This window comes from Durotheca rogersii, assembly GCF_024521655.1.
Source record: "Durotheca rogersii strain YMJ 92031201 chromosome Unknown GGS23scaffold_15, whole genome shotgun sequence".
Classification (NCBI taxonomy): Eukaryota; Fungi; Ascomycota; class Sordariomycetes; order Xylariales; family Xylariaceae; genus Durotheca; species Durotheca rogersii.
In genome coordinates, this window is record NW_026251246.1 from 569,029 (window position 1) to 588,207 (window position 19,179).

At 56.4% G+C, this 19,179-nt stretch overlaps 6 protein-coding genes across 6 annotated transcripts; 4 read left to right on the forward strand and 2 right to left on the reverse strand.

Moving 5' to 3' along the window:
• The first annotated feature begins 354 nt into the window (after window positions 1–354).
• Window positions 355–2,758, forward strand: GGS23DRAFT_123645 (Pkinase-domain-containing protein). The gene is made up of 4 exons (XM_051511108.1): window positions 355–562; window positions 731–859; window positions 911–2,466; window positions 2,547–2,758. The coding sequence occupies exons 1-4, from the start codon at window positions 541–543 to the stop codon at window positions 2,751–2,753; spliced, it is 1,914 nt and encodes a 637-aa protein (XP_051370747.1). The 5' UTR covers window positions 355–540; the 3' UTR covers window positions 2,754–2,758.
• Window positions 2,759–4,325: 1,567 nt separating this feature from the next.
• Window positions 4,326–6,846, forward strand: GGS23DRAFT_574227 (glucose-6-phosphate isomerase). Its single transcript, XM_051516730.1, has 3 exons — window positions 4,326–5,235; window positions 5,319–5,852; window positions 5,911–6,846. Exons 1-3 carry the CDS (start codon window positions 4,736–4,738, stop codon window positions 6,536–6,538), a joined length of 1,662 nt encoding a protein of 553 aa, XP_051370748.1. The 5' UTR covers window positions 4,326–4,735; the 3' UTR covers window positions 6,539–6,846.
• Window positions 6,847–7,086: 240 nt separating this feature from the next.
• On the reverse strand, window positions 7,087–9,658 carry GGS23DRAFT_124057 (amidase). The gene is made up of 6 exons (XM_051511110.1): window positions 9,019–9,658; window positions 8,822–8,944; window positions 8,544–8,693; window positions 7,520–8,404; window positions 7,343–7,430; window positions 7,087–7,262 (listed from the first exon to the last, which is right to left on the reverse strand). Exons 1-6 carry the CDS (start codon window positions 9,295–9,297, stop codon window positions 7,135–7,137), a joined length of 1,653 nt encoding a protein of 550 aa, XP_051370749.1. The 5' UTR covers window positions 9,298–9,658; the 3' UTR covers window positions 7,087–7,134.
• An 883-nt stretch (window positions 9,659–10,541) lies between these two features.
• Window positions 10,542–12,091, reverse strand: GGS23DRAFT_611247 (beta-lactamase/transpeptidase-like protein; the record flags this gene model as incomplete). Its single annotated transcript, XM_051520389.1, has 2 exons — window positions 11,625–12,091; window positions 10,542–11,524 (listed from the first exon to the last, which is right to left on the reverse strand). The coding sequence occupies exons 1-2, from the start codon at window positions 11,707–11,709 to the stop codon at window positions 10,542–10,544; spliced, it is 1,068 nt and encodes a 355-aa protein (XP_051370750.1). The 5' UTR covers window positions 11,710–12,091.
• A 682-nt stretch (window positions 12,092–12,773) lies between these two features.
• GGS23DRAFT_124609 (uncharacterized protein) lies at window positions 12,774–14,694 on the forward strand. Its single transcript, XM_051511111.1, has 3 exons — window positions 12,774–13,303; window positions 13,471–13,733; window positions 13,799–14,694. The coding sequence occupies exons 1-3, from the start codon at window positions 12,958–12,960 to the stop codon at window positions 14,603–14,605; spliced, it is 1,416 nt and encodes a 471-aa protein (XP_051370751.1). The 5' UTR covers window positions 12,774–12,957; the 3' UTR covers window positions 14,606–14,694.
• A 1,420-nt stretch (window positions 14,695–16,114) lies between these two features.
• GGS23DRAFT_123743 (putative MFS monocarboxylate transporter) lies at window positions 16,115–18,391 on the forward strand. Its single transcript, XM_051511109.1, has 2 exons — window positions 16,115–16,527; window positions 16,593–18,391. Exons 1-2 carry the CDS (start codon window positions 16,316–16,318, stop codon window positions 17,719–17,721), a joined length of 1,341 nt encoding a protein of 446 aa, XP_051370752.1. The 5' UTR covers window positions 16,115–16,315; the 3' UTR covers window positions 17,722–18,391.
• Window positions 18,392–19,179: the final 788 nt, after the last annotated feature.

Consider the following 19,179-nt stretch of genomic DNA (forward strand, 5'->3'; position numbering starts at 1 on the left):
TATGATACACTGAATATGCACACTTATTGTGCGGTTCAAGCAGTTGCCCGAGAATTGTCTGTGCCCCCAAAGGCCGAGACCCAGCAAGACCAGGCCAAAAAAGTACCTGTCAACAACCTCAGATCTCTCCTCTCCCCAATATTTCCAATTGATCAACCGTCCACCCATCCATCCTGACCTACCTCCATGTCTTTTTTTTCTTTCTTTTCCTCCCTCAGCCACCTTCTCTACTTCTCTACATCATCTCCCCCTTTGCCTTATCATCTACCTGCTACATACCCTCCTCTACCATCTGTCCGACTCCGCAGCCCTTCTTGAGGAAGAGCGGATGACCTTGGCTTTACCGATAACTGACTCCCGTCTGCCCCTCCCACAGTTGTCTCCCCCCTTTCATCCCATCCACCTACTCCTCTTTTGCCATAACATCAAATCATCTCGCCCGCGAGCCTGAGATTCTGCGACGTTCACCGACTGCCACCAACTCTACCCCATCTGGCCATCGCTCGACGCCGCGATCGCCGTAGTACTAGCACTGGGAAGATGTCGTGGAAGCTCACCAAGAGTAAGTCAAGAGTGCCCCCTTCCGCAGCCGAGTCAAGTGTGAATGTGATTATCCAGCCCCCCGAGCCCCCTGCCCACCGCCCTGATGCATTTCCCGTCGAGGATCAACACCGTCCACCTGACAGTCCATGGCCGTGGGTGATCCTACTGACACGATGCTTCTTACCAGAGTTGAAGGAAACCCATCTGGGTCCCCTCACCAGCACCTTCTCACGAAATCCTTCCACCTCCACCATCACAGAGAAAGACGAGAAGGGACTTGCGACCCCTTCTGCTCTTACTCCGACTGACTCGATCGGTTTGTAACCATCTACACACCCGCCGTCCAAGCACTATTGACACTATGCAGCCGCATCGGAAGGCCTCGTACAAGAGCCGATCGTAAAGCCACCGAAACCCGGCATCCTCGTCGTTACCCTACACGAGGGTCAGAACTTCGCCCTTCCCGAAGAGCACCGCAATGCATTCCAACATGGCCAGGGGTCGATGTCGACGGGGAACGCTCTCAACGCGCCCGGTTCCGTGCGACCGGGATCTTCTCAGCGAGCGGCGGTCGGATCGTATGCGAACGGCCGGCCGCAGACATCTGCCGGAGGCTTTACCGGCATACCTTCCAACCACGGCCGAATCTCGAGCAAATACCTGCCCTACGCCCTTCTGGATTTTGACAAGGTTCAGGTCTTCGTGAACTCGGTCTCGGGCAACCCGGAGAATCCCCTGTGGGCTGGCGACAACACGCAGTACAAGTTCGACGTGTCTCGCGTGACCGAGCTAAACGTGCACCTATACATGCGCAATCCCAACGCGGCTCCGGGGTCGGGACGAGGCCAGGATATCTTCCTAGGTGTTGTCCGGATCAACCCTCGATTCGAGGAGAAGCGTGCTTTTGTCGAAGATCCGAAGGCTAACAAGAAGGATCGCGAGAAGGCGGCGGCCGAGTTCAACAACCGGGAGCGCGAGCTGGGGCATACTGGTGTTGATTGGGTCGACGTGCAGTACGGCTCGGGTAGGCTGAAGATCGGCGTCGAGTACGTCGAGAACCGTGCTGGCAAGCTCAAGATCGAGGATTTCAAACTGCTCAAGGTGGTGGGGAAGGGCAGCTTCGGCAAGGTCATGCAGGTGCGCAAGAAGGACACGAACCGGATCTACGCCCTGAAGACGATTCGCAAGGCCCACATCATCTCTCGATCCGAGGTTTCCCATACGCTCGCCGAGAGGTCGGTGCTCGCCCAGATCAACAATCCCTTCATCGTCCCCCTCAAGTTCACGTTTCAGTCCCCCGAGAAGCTGTACTTTGTCCTGGCGTTCGTCAACGGCGGCGAGCTGTTCCATCATCTCCAGAAGGAGCAGCGTTTCGACGTCAACCGGGCGCGCTTCTACACTGCCGAACTCCTCTGCGCCCTCGAATGCCTTCACGGGTTCAACGTCATCTACCGAGATCTCAAGCCTGAGAACATCCTCCTCGATTACCAAGGTCACATAGCGCTGTGCGATTTCGGCCTCTGCAAGCTCGACATGAAGGATGAGGATCGCACCAACACGTTCTGCGGCACGCCTGAATACCTGGCGCCCGAGCTCCTCAGCGGCAAGGGATACAAGAAGACAGTGGACTGGTGGACGCTGGGCGTCCTTCTCTACGAAATGCTTACGGGTCTCCCTCCGTTCTACGACGAGAACACCAACGAGATGTATCGCAAGATCCTCTCGGAGCCCCTGCATTTCCCCGGTCCAGACGTGGTGCCGCCCGCAGCCAAGGACCTCCTGACCAAGCTGCTGAACCGCGACCCGGAAGAACGTTTAGGAGCTGCGGGTAGCGCTGAGATCAAGGCGCATCCGTTCTTCCACGCCATCGACTGGCGCAAGCTGCTGCAGCGCAAGTACGAGCCGACCTTCAAGCCTAGCGTTGTGAGTATCCTTCCCCGTCCTCTCTCGCGGTCGCCTCGCGTAGGTGATACATTTCCGCTGACCCAGTTTCGATACGTTAGGCGGACGCTCTCGATACCGGCAACTTTGACCCCGAATTCACGTCGGAAGCCCCCCAAGACTCGTACGTCGAGGGCCCGGTTTTGTCAGAAACGATGCAGAACCAGTTTGTGGGCTTCAGCTACAACCGACCAATCGCCGGGCTCGGCGACGCCGGCGGTAGCGTTAAAGACCCGTCATTCGTGGGCAGCATCCAGGATCGGCGATAGGTAGACGGAGCTAGACACGCCTCTCCCACGCAGTTACGGCGCGCGGCAACGAATGCTCCGACGGGTGGAGGTCGCAAATGCACGCGAGCATGGAGAATACGATACGCTGGCATGAGGTGGCGACAGGCCCAAGGCCGACGTCCACCTCTAGGGGGGTTTGCGGGAGTCGTCCAAGCCTACGTCGGTTCCAGCACCGGTGTGTGTGTGTGTGAGGGGAGAAGCCTTTTGTTGTCGCACTTACCATTGCAATGCGTTTACAGGGAGGGAATTCCGGGCCAGATAGTAAGGGGGTTCAGTTCCATGTGGCGTTTTTGGCATGAGCTGTTCACGATGCCTCCGAGTTTGCACTTCCAAGGATGCCTAAACAGGAGACAGCAACTCTATAGATAGAGGGGAACCGAAACTGATAAAGAAAGACGCCATTAGCAATATTGCGGGGGGTGGTAACGTAGCAGTAGCTACCTGACCTATTCTGTGTGCGGCCATACAGCTCTCCCGTGCGCGTGTCGGCATTTCTAGATGGGTTTCGCGCCTCTTCACGGCGCGGCCTACGAGGTAGGATAGGCTACATCTAGCCCGTCGTTTATCCCCGTGTCTTTCCAATATGCCACTAGCCACTATGGAAGTTGGTGACTTAATCATTAGGCGCAGAAATCCAACACGGATGCCCGACGTCGACGGCTTACCTTACTGGCAGGTAGATAAAGATGGGTGGCATTGGGCACATGTATCTACGTTAGGACGGGTGACCAGGCATAGAGCTACCTCCTACATCATCGCATAAATGCCTACCCACCTACCTAGGTAGGTATGTAGACCTTGAGGCCTTATACCGCATTGATCCCCCAGCCATGATGCATCGCCTACCTGGCCGAAGACAAGGCATTGCCCGTCACAGCACCCATGAATAGTGTTTACCTAAGGTACCTAGGTAGGTTAGGTGCTCACTGGGGGGTACCTAGCAGTATGAGACAGAAGGTGGTAAGGCAGGTTAGGTACCTAAGGTAGGTACCTGCGGCAGGGGGAGTGCCGGTCTCTCGGTATGTAGGTACAGAACGAAAAAAAAAACATCACGTCACTAGCGCGGGGTCGAGAGGGAGAGGGGGGGGGGGGGAAGGAGGGGGGAAGAAGCAATGAGAGCTTACAATATGTACCTTGAGGTCGGTACCCAAGCTGAGTAACGAAATGCAAGAAAGAGAACAGGCGATTAGTAGAAGGTGGGAGGTGGTTAAAAATGACGCTCGATCGTCCCATTACGTAGGCGAGGCAACCTCTCGGTCCTTTGCGTCCGGCCGACCTTCAAACCCCCCCACGCAACCTCCCTCCTCTGTCTCTCCCTTTGCCTCTTCCTCCCTCGCCTCCATTCTGTCTTCTCTCATTGCCACAGTACTGTGAGAAGGTCTCGAAATTTGGTCCCGATACCGTAGTATAGCCATACTAATCCTACTCCCTCGGCCGATATATACAGCCTGCTTAACCTACACGGTACCGTCTTCCGGCTCTGGCAAAAAGCGAGACCAACAAACCGATTGATATCCAGCCGCTCCGTCTCATCCCGTCTCATCGGCGCATAAGGTCCGCCCAGCTACCTCGAGGTGAGTGAAACGCAGCTGTGACATACACCTATTCGTTTAAGCCCTCACGTCTGTGTTGCCCCGCCATCCCTCAACAATCCCCGCGCTTCGCGCCCCTAGTCGAGAATCACTCACACAGCACCAGAACAATTCCGTGACAACTACATAACCCTCTCTAACCCCCCCCCCCCCCCTCAAAGTAACTCATAGCTATACAATACCATCCATAGCCTCCTCCGGTTGTTTTCTTTCTTTTTCTCTTCCACCCGCGGCTCGACGCTTTCCTCTCCTCCCTCCTTGCTATTCCGGACGGCCTACTGACGAGGAACTTACTCGATTCAGCATCCGATTATTACCGCACTATCTCCCTTCTCACCACTACACGCACCCACAAACCACTACGCCAAGATGCCTCAAGCAGTCTCTCTACCCGCCTGGGCCTCCCTGGAGGAGCACTACAAGACCGTTGGCAAAACTTTCGTCCTCAAGGAGGCCTTCGCCTCCGACCCTGCTCGGTTCGACAAGTTGAGCAAGACGTTCCGCAACGGCGCCTCCGGCGTCGATATTCTCTTTGACTTCAGCAAAAACCTCGTCACCGAAGATACCATCGACTTGTTAGTCAAGCTCGCCCAGGAGGCCGGCCTTGAGAAGAAGCGCGACGCGATGTTTGCTGGCGAGAAGATCAACTTCACCGAGCAGCGCGCGGTATACCACGCAGCACTCCGTAATGTCGGCGGCTGGGACATGAAGGTCGACGGTCAGGACGTCATGAACGCCAAGGGCGGCGTCAACGAGGTCCTGGAACACATAAAAGAGTTCTCCGAGCAGGTGAGGAGCGGAGAGTGGAAAGGGTACACAGGGAAGAAACTTACTACCATCATCAATGTTGGCATTGGTGGTTCCGATCTGTAAGTGGTAGATTTGCACCACTCGATTCAGTGCGCCACAACTCGCGGAGCATGTGGAATTTCTTCTTCTGACATCAGTTCAGGGGACCCGTCATGGTCACCGAGGCTCTCAAACACTACGGCGCTAAAGACACAACTCTTCACTTCGTCTCCAATATCGACGGCACTCACATAGCCGAAGCCCTCGCTAGCTCGGACCCCGAGACGACCCTCTTCCTCATCGCATCCAAGACCTTCACCACCGCAGAAACCACTACGAATGCGAACACAGCCAAGTCGTGGTTCCTAGAGAAGACCGGCGGCAAGGGAGACATTGCCAAGCACTTCGTAGCTCTCTCGACCAACGAGTCCGAAGTTACCAAATTCGGCATCGACAGCAAGAACATGTTTGGCTTTGAGAGCTGGGTCGGCGGCCGATACTCCGTTTGGAGCGCCATCGGTCTCAGCGTCGCCTTGTATATCGGTTACGACAACTTTCGCCAATTTCTAGCCGGCGCGCATGCCATGGACAAGCACTTCCGCGAGACCCCCCTCAAGGACAACATCCCCGTCCTCGGTGGTCTCTTGAGCGTCTGGTATAGTGACTTCTTCGCCGCACAAACGCACTTGGTTGCTCCGTAAGCATTCTGTCAGAGGGGCCAGGGGGGTTAATACAGCATGCTGACTTGGGCGTAGATTTGACCAGTATCTGCACCGCTTCCCGGCTTATCTGCAACAGCTTTCCATGGAATCAAACGGCAAGACCATCACCTCCGATGGCACCCCTGCGAAGTACACGACGGGTCCCATCCTCTTTGGCGAGCCTTGCACAAACGCCCAGCATTCCTTCTTCCAGCTCGTTCATCAAGGCACCAAGCTGATCCCCACCGACTTTATCCTCGCCGCGAAGTCGCACAACCCCATCTCTGGCAACCTCCACCAGAAGATGCTAGCGTCCAACTATTTCGCCCAGGCTGAGGCCCTCATGATCGGCAAGACATCCGACCAGGTGAAGAGCGAGGGCACTCCCGACGAACTAGTCCCACACAAGGTATTCTTAGGCAACCGCCCAACAACTAGCATCCTAGTTGGCGATGTGATCGGGCCCGCTGAACTCGGTGCCCTCATTGTCTACTATGAGCACTTGACCTTCACTGAGGGAGCAGTCTGGGATATCAACTCATTCGACCAGTGGGGTGTTGAGCTGGGTAAGGTTCTCGCCAAGAAAATTCTCAAGGAGCTGGATGAGCCTGGCAATGGCCAGGGTCACGACGCTAGCACAGGCAGCCTTATCGGCGCGTTCAAGAAGTTTGCTAGCACCTGAAGGTTAGAATCGACTCTGACGCCTGGGAAGGAGTCGAGGCTCTGAGTCGATATACGTACCCGGGACTACCCGACGAGTGATGCGCGAAGAGAAAGGAAAAGGGAGAGTAAAAGGTATACAACGAAGGTAATTTGAGTGTTCACCGAATGCTAGGTATATAACAACGCAACACCATCACGTTAAGCTCGGGCCGTCGCCAGGCGATGCAAAGGACGACGTAGTTACCTAGGCCTCGGACTCTAGTTCTCCTCTGCCGTATCTTGAAAGGAAAATCGGAAGTCGACCAATAAATATTGAATTTCACTGATCGTGGTCCCGTCGGCCGCATTATGGTGAGGCCAGCATCTAGGGGATTTAAAGTGACTTGGCCAACTCAGCCCCCTCGAGATACCGATACTGTATTTGCTCTCACCACACGTCGGAAAGTTCTAAGAGTAGTAATTGGTAACGTAATACGCGAGGGTTATTTGCTTATAAGTCCGCGCTGGCAACGCCGGTAACAACTTCGTCAAGTCGCTTAGAAGGCCTCTGCTGATCCTTGCTACCTTGACACTTTCCTGCCGACTGTCTGCCACAGTACGACCATGAGACGATGCCTAATTTACCTTGATCGCATTCAGACTGCTATCGATAATGCCCGCCGCCCAGAGGCACTCTTCGTCTTTGAACTTAGGCGCGACGATCTGCACCGCGCAGGGTGCCCCGTCGACTTGGACGGGATCGTCTTCGGGTCCAGGGGTTAACCACATTCCTCGTTTTCAGAAGCTCATCATGGATAGGGGGCGATAGGAACGGAGGACTTACAGTCGGGCTGGAACGGCACGCCATACGTCACCGGCTCGGGGTCCAGCTCCTTCGACGCCTTCCCAAACGGCACGATGCACGCCGGGTACTATATCGTCGCCAGGGCTTTAGCCAGACTCCGGATTCCCGCGGCGCGGTCGGTGGAACGCTTGAGGGGGGGGAAACGTGCGCACTCACCTCTATCAGATTCCACATGAGCGTGTACGGCGGCAGGCCCCACGTGTCGTGGGCAACGGCGGTGTTCTGGGCCCCCGGGGCGAGCACGACGTCGAGGTCGTGCTCGAGCCACGTCCGGCGCCACGCGTCGCTGTACGCGCCTCGAGCGGCGCCCAGTCTCTCGAGCACCTGCGCCAGCTCGAGGCCAGCCGCGACGACGGGCGGCTCCGTGGTGAACGGGTGGCTGCCCGCGGCGACCGATGCGACCAGCGGCTCGCCGGCCTTCTCGATCAGGTGGCCGCCGTACAGCCGGCCGCCGAGGCCGAAGTACTGGAACGCGATGCGCTGGGCGAGGGAGACGCCTCGCGCGGGGTCTGCCGGCAGGCGGATGACCTCGTGCCCGGCCGCCTCCAGACCCGACGCGGCCTCGTCGAGCGCGCGGCGGACCGGCGGGTGGAGCGGGTAGGCGGGGTCCTCGGGCAAGACGCCGACGCGCAGCTTGGCGGCGGGGCGGCGGCGCTGATGGGCGGCGGGGCGCCAGGGGACGGGCACGGCGTCGTCGTCGTACCTCCAGGGGTCGCCGGCGGCGACGGCGGTCATGAACAGCTCGAGGTCGGCGACGGACTGGCCGAGCGGGCCGGCGGCCGGGGCGATGCCGGGGAGCCCCGACCGGAGGCCAGGCGCCTGGTTGCCGAAGGGGACGCGCCCCGGCGTCGGCTTGAACCCGTACACGCCGCACGACAGCGCCGGGATGCGGATCGAGCCCGCGACATCAGTGCCCACGCCGAGCGGCGCGCCGCGAAGTGCCGCCAGCGCCCCCTCGCCGCCGCTCGAGCCGCCCGCCGTCAGCGCCGTGTTGTGCGGGTTCAGCGCCCGCCCGAAGATGTTGTTTTCCGAGTCGGCGGTCTGGATCGCGTGTTACCAAGGGAGGGAAACCAGCAAACAGCGCAGCACAGGCGGATATTATAGATCCGTAACGCAAAAATAAAAAAAGAAAAGGCAAGAAAAAGAAAACGAGGCGGGGACGGATAGGTAGGCAACGCACCATCATCGTCTGTGGGATGTTCGTCTTCACGTATAGGACGGCGCCGGCGTCGAGCAGTAGATCGACTAGGGCCGAGTTGCTAGTCGGCCGCTCCGCGAGCAGGGCGACGAACCCGGCCGTCGCGTGGATGCCCTCGACCCGGAAGGAGTCCTAGATGCGGTCCCCCCCAAGAAACGTCAGGATCGTAGAGCGAGCGAGTGCGCGCGCGAGCACACACAGACGGACACAAACACAAAACCCTCGCCGTCCTCCCGCCGACGAACGACCGGCTAGCGAACCTTTAAGCTGATGGGGAGGCCGTGAAGCGGCCCGTAGACCCGGCCATTCTCCTCGAGGAACTCGTCGAGCCACCTGGCCCTCTCGATGCCCCGTTCGAAGAACATCTCGGTCAGACAGGAGGTCTGCAGACGGGACTTGTTAGCATCGGGACTCTCCACCCCCAAGCCCCCCTCCCTGCAGAGGGGAGATGACGTACCAGCTGCTGGGCGACGGCGGCGCGCTTCGCAAACGCGGTGGTGACCTCGACGGCGGTGAGCTCCCTTTGGGCGATCTTCGCGAGCAGCTGCGCAGCGGTGTTGTCCTCGGTGATGGCGAGCTCTGCTGGCGAGAGCACGCCGGACGCGCGGACGGCGTCCTGCGCGACGAGCTTGGTCTCGGAACCGGACAGCGCGCCCTCCGGAATGCGCCACGCGTCCGGTATGGCGGTCGCCAGCTCGCGCTTCTTCTCGGCCACGGCAGTCTCCCAGTCCGCCATGTTGCCTGGACGCTGGGTGGGTGGGTGTGCGATCTTCGATCTAGGTGCGGGTCCTAGCTGCGTAGGTGTATAAAGGGCAGAGGAATAGGTAGAGGAGTAGTTGGACTTCGACCCGTGCTATTTAAGAGCGTCGCGGGTGCTTTATCGACGGTCACGGAGAGAGCGGGTGGGACAGCCCGGGATAGGGTCCGCCTCAAGATAGGTAGGTACCCGTATGAGAGCGGCCTAGCATGCTTTCCAGAGTAGCGGTGGCGCATATAACACCCTCTTTTGGAAAAGACTTCCGCCGTCTGTGTTTCTCGGCTTCGTATCGAGTGCTTGCGCCTGCGCTTGCGTTGCACGGCGCCCTGATGAGGGGCAGAAGGCAGAATACTCTTGGGCATGGGGTGGCTTCGATTAGCCGGGGTCTTTATATGTGGGTATATATCATCCTGATCCTGGCTGTTGGTTAGCGGGACAGAAAATATTCACATGTGTTTCTTGTTTTGCTTATCTTAACGAAGGGGCCGGGTCTCGCTCGCGACCCGGAGGCTTCAATGGTCTCGATTATTATTGCCGATCCCAACGTATTTGCCGAGCCGCCGCTATTATCTTCTATCTCCCGAGGGGCCGCTCCCGCAACCACCTTGTAAGAGTATCCACATATAGATATCACAGGGACGTACATTCTTAATATCATAATGATATAGAAATGAGGGGTAAACGGAACAGACTAAGCTTATAGGCTTTACTTAACTAGTATAAGGCGGTGTTGGGTTTACCATGGTTTCAAGTAATTGCGCTGTGATCTACTAATCTTTATAAAACTCGATCAGTATTAAGGTAAACACTCTACAGAGAAAAACTTCATAAGAAACTCCGTAGTTATTGGAATCGCACCTGGACTAGAATATTGAAGGGGATACAAACCCCTTCGACTAGGTCATCCACGATCGTTGTTTCTCGCCGCGACGGTCTGCGACTATTACTACTATGCGAGTCAAGGCCACAGTAGCTGGCGTCTTGAACACAAATACCAACTACCGACAAAAGTCACCAAAGAGTAACATATCTGGTGAATCACGTTAGTTTCCCGGCTGTCCGGTAGACGTCTGCGTGGAAAGCATTTATTAGCTTCCTCATCCTCGGGTCGCCGGGCGGCATCACCTGAGATCCAAAGACGCCGCACAACCCGGCGGAACGGTCGATGAACCGCATGGTGACATTTTCGTCAGCACGTTGATACGCATGGTTATCCATTTTGGCTAGACCGCACGATGAACTTGACCTACCCAGTTGAGATTCGCAGCACCCCCACACATCAGCGTCCCCTTTCGCCAGTACTCGTGGCCATCCCCTGCGATGAGGAGGCCACCGAGCCCGTAATCGCGGTCGATGAGCGGCGAGGGGAAGAGGAGCTTCATTTTGGGTTTCTCCATGAACGCGGCTAGGCTCTGCCGACTCGCAGGGGACAGCTGGGGTTGGAACATCAGCGCGGCCGTCTCCCGGCTCAACAGCCGCCCGTCGTCTACGAGGAGCGAGTACGCGGCCTCGAAGCAGGCTCGCATGCTCGCGGCCAGGCCGTGCCCGCCGTAGCACGCCTTCAGCCCGGAGACGATCGTCGGGGCCCCCGGCTTCTCGACCGCGGGCCCATCCGGATCGCTGCAGAACGCCACGGGAACCCTGGCAGCCGGCTTCTTGTCGGGGAAAAAGGTAGGGGAACTGTCGCCACCGACCCCCAGGGGCTCCCATAGATTCCGCTTCATGTACTCGTCGAGGGAGAGACCGCTCAGCCACTCGACGAGCACGCCGGCCCAGTCGAGGCCGGTGCCGTACGCCCACCCTTCGCCAGGCTCGAAGAGCATGGGCAGATCGAACGTCTCTTCGACCGTGCCATCGAGGGTGTCGTGCTCGTGCGCTGACCGTATCTTGCCGAGACGGGCCTTGTCAAGGAAAGGGTAGCCAGCACCAGAGGCGTGCGTGATCAGGTGGCGCAGAGTGATGGGATTTCGCCGCTTGCGAACAGCCGGCGTACCGTCGTCCGCCACGGAGATAAGGACACCCTTCTCGGCGAAGGCCGGGAGCAGCGGCGAGAGATCCTCGTCGAGAGCCACGAGGCCCCGGTCGACGAGCTGCAGGGCAGCAATTGACGTCGGCAACTTCGTCATCGAGGATATGACCATAGCCGTGTCGAGAGCGTAGGGCGTGCCGCCCTCGCGCGAAAACGCCTTCGCGTAATCGACTTTGCCTTATGGGCGCGAGGCGAAGGGTCAGTAACTTGACGGGAAAGAAAAGATTTAAAGAGAAAAAAAAACCCTGTCGTATCAACCCCGGTGCTGAAGACTTGCCCTCCTTATCCTTGGCGATGATGACGACCCCAGGCGCCGTGCCGTCGTTCACTGCCGACTCGAGCAGATCATCTAACGAAGCCATCTCGGCAAGACTGTTCGAGAAGCCGGAGGCTTTTCGTAATGTTCTACGTAGGCGGTAGTTCGATGTGGCGGCTTAAATCATGGAAATGCTACTGCGAGCCTCTGCCCATTCCCTCTGTAGGACTGTCCCATGTCATTTGTGTGGCACAGGAAGCATGGCGATGGTTTCATCTCTCTCGGTGAGCGGCGAAAACTCGGAGATGAATCCGGCCGGTGGTTACCAGCAGAGCCAGATGCTGATGTTTGTCGGGGTTGCTTCTCGAAGGTGACGATCTTGTTTCTCGGATGGCCCTTCTGCCGGTGTCAGCATATATATCACCTACCTCGTACGTAGTAGCTCACATAATCGAGCCTCAACGACCTTATCAATGTTACGTAACAAGAGATCCCACGCACCAGCGTGGTAGATAGTACCCCTGTCGCCGCGTGAGTCATGAAACGGAGTGCAAAGGTCCCCGCAGGGCTGGCGTATGCCGGTGAGCCGTCGCGCGTTCTTCTCCTATCTTCGATGGATCGTGACGCGTTATCGATTCTTCTTCATCTGCCAGCTGGCCTGCACGAACGTTCGAGCGGCAGTGCCTGGGTTTCGAGAAGCCGTCCCAACCGTCGGCGACGGGCAAACCTTCACCGCGTTGCATGGCCAGCGCTAAGCAACAACCGGGCAAAGGGTCGTGAACGGCTATTAGGCACGCTGTTGTCTCAGAAATTGGACGGGGTGCCTGCTGTAACGACCTAGAAAGGAATGGGGAAGATGACCGTTGATTAGCTGACGGTGGCTTTAGCCACAGGCTTGTACGGACGAACAATTCACCTGTTCCTCGACCCTAGCCACTAGAAACGAGGAGTTCCCTACATGGGTAGGTAGCTAGCTACTGACACACAATATAGGTAGGTATACCCACCTACCAATGAAGCGGTACTGATAGGTAGTTAGTTAGCTAGCACTACGGAGTTGTCCCCGATAAGGGAGGCTTGGGCCACGCGATCAGGGCAAGGGTATAGATGGGGTAATGGGGGTCCATTGGAACCCAGGAATGCCGCCGTCCGTCCCGTCGACCAGGTCGAAGCGGGGCTGCCCAACGCCCAAGCGCAGCTATAGGTAGGTAATATCGGGGGGTCCTCCTTGAGGCTCTCGACGGACAACGACGGCGCCTAGACCTTCTATAAAGGGACTACGCTGGCCTAGTGCTAGATAGTCCTCTCCCCTCCCTCTCACCTGAAAGTAGTCTTATAGGCGGAGAAACCAGTCATGGGTCGCTCCAGAGGCGGCTGCATTACGTGCAAGACGAGGAAGCGGAAATGTGACGAGACCCGTCCGGCTTGCCTCGCCTGCCAGAACCGCCCCGGTGGCTGCGGCGGGTACGGGGTGCGGCTGCGTTGGGACAACGGGATTGCCTCGCGTGGCCGCTTCGCCGGTGCGTCCACGCCCGCTGAACGCGAGTCTTCGCCCGAGAAGAGCAACACGTCAGACGACGTCCCGAGCACACAAGCCGGCTCGTGGGCATCCAGCCCGTCCGTCCAAGCCCAGCCCTCGAGCGAGCAGGCCCTCCCGGAGCTCGACGAGGCCGAGGAAGATCGACGGGTTTTCCAGGAATGTAAGCATCCCTGCAAGTGTGCCTGTATTACCTATGTGTGTCTGCATTATATGTGTGCGTGTATGTATGTATGTGTGCGTATCGTCCTACCTATCTACCTCCCCGCCTCCCGCGTCCGCTCCGGCTTGGTTGTGCCTCTGCTAACTCGGCTCTCCGCCGCCCTCAAGTCCTCAGATCGGGCATACAGATGTTGTTCTCGAGTAAAAAGGGCGACTGGCATCAGGCGAGCTTCTTGCAGGTCATTGATGAATCGAAGGCCATCGTGGCCGTCTGTGTTGCCCTGCAACTATCGCTAGACGAGAATAATTTCGAAAGGTTTCACCAGGCCTACGATAAAGCCGTCCAGCTCTTCAAGGATGAGCTCCTCGAGAGCCAAGGAACGCTCAAACGGGGGGCCCTAGGCGCCGGACTGCTCCTCTGCTCCGTTTCCGTACGTTTACCGACCTTCTTAATGCCCCAGGTCGGTTGCGCTAATCTACCCGAACCACGGGGTAGTTTATCCAAACGATACCATGGACCAACATTCTACACTGTATAGCAGATCTATACAACTTTCACGGCGATCTCACCGAGCTCAACCCCCATGTCGACCCGTATACCTACCACTTCTTCGAGGTCTTGGGGGTCATGGACCTCCCCAATTTGGTCCTTGGCAGGCAAACTCGTCGGCTTCAATTCTGGCGGCGGTTTCGTCGGGCCCAGGTACAGTGGGACCATTGTGTGGACGGCGGCGTCGAGTCTGTCTCTGGTGTTCCTCGGAAACTTTTGGACATAATCGCTCGCATCGGCGAGCCCGGCGTCGAAGAAGAACTGTGGATCTGGACCGGGGAAGTTGGAGAGCTTCTTCAGACCCATCTGTGGGATGCCTGGCGTTATGCCGGCATACTTGTCATCAGGCGGCAGCGAGGGAAGGACTCGACATCGGCTCCGGCCGATCCTGATATTACCCACACCGCCATGGACTCCCGCCTCCCATGCACAGAGGTCGTCCTATGTCGTCTTGTTAGTGCGCTTGATGCGTTGCGGGTAGGGCTTGAGCGAGTGGAATACCAGCACCTGCTCGTACTCAACGGCACCCTATTCCCTTATGTTTCCGCTTCTGCCGAGTTTCGACTGCTCCGCCAACACCCAGAGTGGAAACAGGCCTTAAACAGCATGCGAGATCAACGCGCCAAGGGAGACACTAGCAAAAGTACGCAGGCCCTATTTGGGATGATCGATGAAGCCTGGGACAGAGGTGACGATATTTTTGACCCCGAACAGGCCGCAGCCTCCAGAGGAGTCGAGCTCGCCTTGTTTTAGCCACCTTCCTATTGTTGGTGTCAAGACAACCATGTTTGGAATACCACGTCGTGCCAATGTCATCTATATGAGTGTGCGTGGAGCAGCCGGCCTTCTTTCTACCCCAACCCCGGCTAGAGTGGTCGATAACACTGCCCTCTTCTCTTTCTGTCACGCTTATCAGAAGACCCGGTCTATATCATCGTGGCTCGACTTCTCTGACATAAAACCCCTGCCAACATTCTGTCGGGTTAAGTCGATAGGTGAACCGTACCGGTTGAGTCTCGCCGGTCCGGCGGATGCTAGACAACCCCTCGGCCTGGTATTTCCTGCTAAATATCAAGGTGATATCGGAGGACGTCAACAACTGCGATGTTGTGCGAAGCCTGTAGCCCCTCACCATAGTCAGTAATACGATACTGAGGCCGCCGTGTTGCCATCTCGTTGCCATTGAACTCTCGGCGTCTTTCTCGTGCCAAAGTTTCGTTCTCACACAGGTATAATGTCCTGCTTTGCTCGACGCAACTCTGACCACGCGGAACCGCCTCCCTCGTGGGCTTATTAACTTAGGCAATTACCAGACGGCAATACAGCTAATAGATTCACAGAAAATATCTCTCATTAGCGATCGTTTACCTGGCCAGTTTCGTGGAGAAAGCACCCAGTTGGCTCCATAGAGACACATAAACGTCTGCCTACACCAGCTTGATCACACAGGCTGAATATCGAGATTAGCAATATAACGTAGCCGGTCCGAGATACTACCGAATATATGCTACATACTCGAGTTCCGTCCTGAGACCCATGGCCTAGCTGATGATCAGTATCCACGTATCATGGGAAAATGTAGACGCCCCTACATCTTAATCTTGTACCGTAGGCTTCTACCTACATGCACGTGCGGACATGTGGACATGTGAGAATGATACTGGTAACGGCGGGAGGGGAGCCTCACTACAGGCTACACCCCGTCGGTATAATGAGGTTACAAGGTAAGTTGTAAAATGCGTGTCCAATCATAGCCGTAAACGCGATGCGCCCTCTAACTACCTGACGGAGAGGCAGCTTACGTATACGTGCATATGCATATATGTACGCCCTTCGGTGGGTGGAGGATGCGGTGGTGGTGTATATGCCTCTCGGACTGTCAAGGACTTGACGGCAGCTTTGCCGGACTGCGCATATAACCTGGGCGGTCGGTGGATGTTGAATATGATATCCACATATGGAGTCTCCGCATGCGGACCAGACCAGAGCTCCTCTCGGGGTATTGTTGAGTCGACATCACGCTTCACTATGATGCCATCGAACAGGTCCTGGAACGACATCGGCAGGTGATGATACCCTCGTTGTCCCGCTGGGTCTCAGGATACGCCTTGCCCTCATCATTTGTAATTGAGCTTGAGTCCGGAGATGCAATGCTGGACCGTCATCCGCGACTCGTCCGTGTTATCGCGTCCATCGTGTAGTCCATACCGAGCCGAGAGTAGAGCCGAAGCCGAAGGTCACCCTTGCTACGTCTAGCCGTCTTCGCATTGACTGGCCAGAGAGCCCCTTGCAGTCCGGAGTCACATTCCCTTGCCAAGAACAAATGACAAATAAATATCCTCAAGGTCGTCCGAGTTACGGGTCCTTAAAATGTGTCTGTTTTCCGGAATGCGTTCTCCATGCTAAACCCGGAACCTCCAGCTGGATGCACCGGTGATTGCCGTCGTCGCTATCGACGTAGTTATGTCCAACCCTTCCAGCCAGTCGGACACGACGCTCGAGAATGGAATCGCCTCAGGTGATAGCCGCTCGAACCAGAGCGACAAGCCGGTCCGGGACGAAAAGGACGTGGGATTTGTCGAAGAGATCGTCGTCGAGGATGGCGAGCCGCCGGACGGGGGCTTGACTGCGTGGCTGCAGGTCCTCGGATCGTATTCCCTTTACTTCAACACCTGGTATGTCGCCTGACGGCAACCGGGTCACCGAGCATTCTGAGAACACCGGCTAACACGAAAATCAGGGGTACGGTCAACACTTTCGGTGTGTACCAAACGTACTACGAAACAGAACTTCTCCAACACATGTCGCCGTCGGCCATCTCCTGGATAGGATCAATCCAATCCTTCCTACTCTTGGCAGTAGGCGTGATCAGCGGCCCGTTATATGACGGCGGCCGCTTGCATCTGCTTCTCACCGCCGGGCTCGTGTTGATAACCGTTGGCATGATGATGACCAGCATCTGCAAGGAGTACTGGCAGATTGTTCTCGCGCAGTCTATATGCGTCGGGGTGGGCACGGGGTGTCTGTATATTCCGTCGGTCGCCATCATACCCGAGTATTTTTCGAGGCGTAAAGCCCTCGCTATGGGCATCGTGACGTCGGGAAGTAGCTTTGGTGGGGTTATATACGCCCTCATGTTCCAAGGTCTGCTTCCGCGGGTTGGTTTTGGCTGGACAACACGCATAATGGGGTTCACCTCCTTGGCCACTTTATCGATATCTTTCCTCGTGCTACGCAGACGCACGACTGCGGTTCAGATACGGTCACTGCTCGATAAGCAGGCGTTCCGAGAGCGACCGTATGTGATCTACTGTTGCGGCATCTGCCTCAGCTACGTCGCCTTCTTCGCGCCCATATTTTATCTCCAGACCTACGCACTCGCACACGGCCTCGAAGGCCAGACTGTCGGTTACTATCTCGTAGCCATACTGAATGCCTCTTCCGTTGTCGGCAGGCTCACGCCATCCCTCATCGCCAACAAGATCGGGCCAACCCATACGTTCTTCATCAGCGTCACTCTCGCCGGCGTCACCACATTTGGTTGGATCAACTCCAACTCAGCTGGACGCAATATTGCCTTCGCCATCTTCTTTGGCTTCTTCACGGGGGGCATCGTGGCCCTGCCAGCTGTCGTGCTCACCTCTTTCACGCGCGATCTCAGCCGGCTGGGGACTCGATTGGGCATGTCGTCAGTTTTGAACGGAGTGGCATCCCTTATTGGCACACCCATAGCCGGGGCAATACTGAGCGCCTCAGGAAACTATCTCGGGATCCAGTTGTTCTCGGGCTTTCTCTTCATGCTCACGGCTGCATTTATGGTGGTTCTGCGTTTCGAGATTACGGGGAAGAAGTTGCTGGTTAGGGCCTAAGTGGAAGATAGAAAAAGCAATAGACTGCTAGCATCATGTAATGCTACTAGCCGGAATATATATAATACCCAGGTGATTTCTCTTCTTGGGGGGGAAGGGGGGGTTATGCCTTGCGAACTGCCCATCCGTGTATTATTGCCTACCCCCCCCGTGGCCCCGTTCCATAATTTGATGATGATAGGACAATAGGGTTTCATGTCTCTACCGTGAAGGAGTTGCTAGAGGCTAGGTACCTGGACTGTACACAATGGACAGGTACCTGTAGAGAAGGCAATTAGGCTGATATGTGTCGGTACACTCTTCCTTTCTTTCAACCACCCCCTTTTCCTCCCCTCAATTTTCTCAACTTCTCAACTCCCACCAGTCTATTCCCGAAAGCCGACTATAAAAAAGGCCGGCACTAAGCCTTAGCTTTAGAATTGCTCTACAGAAATACGGGTGACTTCTAGAACGCTAATCCACCTTCCGATGGTTGTGAACATCTCGTCACAAACCCGCCCAGGACATCGGGGTCAGACCTGAGCCCCTGACGCACGACTAGCTCAGCCTTCGGTATCGACCTCTATCTGACTCACCACCCATCATGCGCCGTCTGGGTCTGGGGAAGGGTGGCCGGGGAAGAGAAGAATCAGCTACACTTTTAGGACAGCTAGCGCCATCGAAAGTAACGACAGCAACAAAAAAAAAAACTCTGTGGCGATAGGAACCATTGCTATATCTCCCCAACAATGTCGCGGAAGTCGGCGTTCCTTTCCTTGATCATATTACGAACAACGTAACTTCAAGTCTCCTGGAATAGGGTTCGTAGAGGAAATGACGGGATAGGGGTTTACTTTGGCCTGGCCTTGCTTGATTCGATGCAAGTTTCGGGCTCCTCCCCAATTGTTTAAGAAGGTTTCCAGAACCCATAGCCATCTAGTAACTTCCAAAGGTCTGGTAGCATAGAGTCAGCGACGGCCTAACTTCCCCCTTACGTTCCTCACCCTTCCTTGGGATGCTATCCTGACTCGGGATATGAGAGGTACCGAATACCATGGATTCAATCTCTGCGAGGCTAGCTTTCGTTGGGCGAGCCGCTCATGTGCTTTTAGAAACCACCTTCGTTCTGATTTCTTTCGTAACTACGCCATGTAGCACATAAATCTCAAGCCGGTTTCTAGAAGATGGCCCGGTCGGCGAAAATGTGTTGTAGCTTGACGCCTGTCTGCCCACAAGTCCTATGGAATGTCCTCCAAACCTCAAGTCGTCGCCGGGGATGATTTCTCAGTACGTCATACCTGATTTAAGGGCCTCGCGGGGTATGAGTGTGCGCATCACAAAACATCCCAGTACATGCACCCATGCATGCATGTAAGAGGGCGAATGGAAAATCCTCACGGTTGAAGGGCATGAAAAACAGGCCATCACACGTTGCGGCCTGGCATCCCCCGTTGCGGGACCAGCCCGCTAACCCGGACG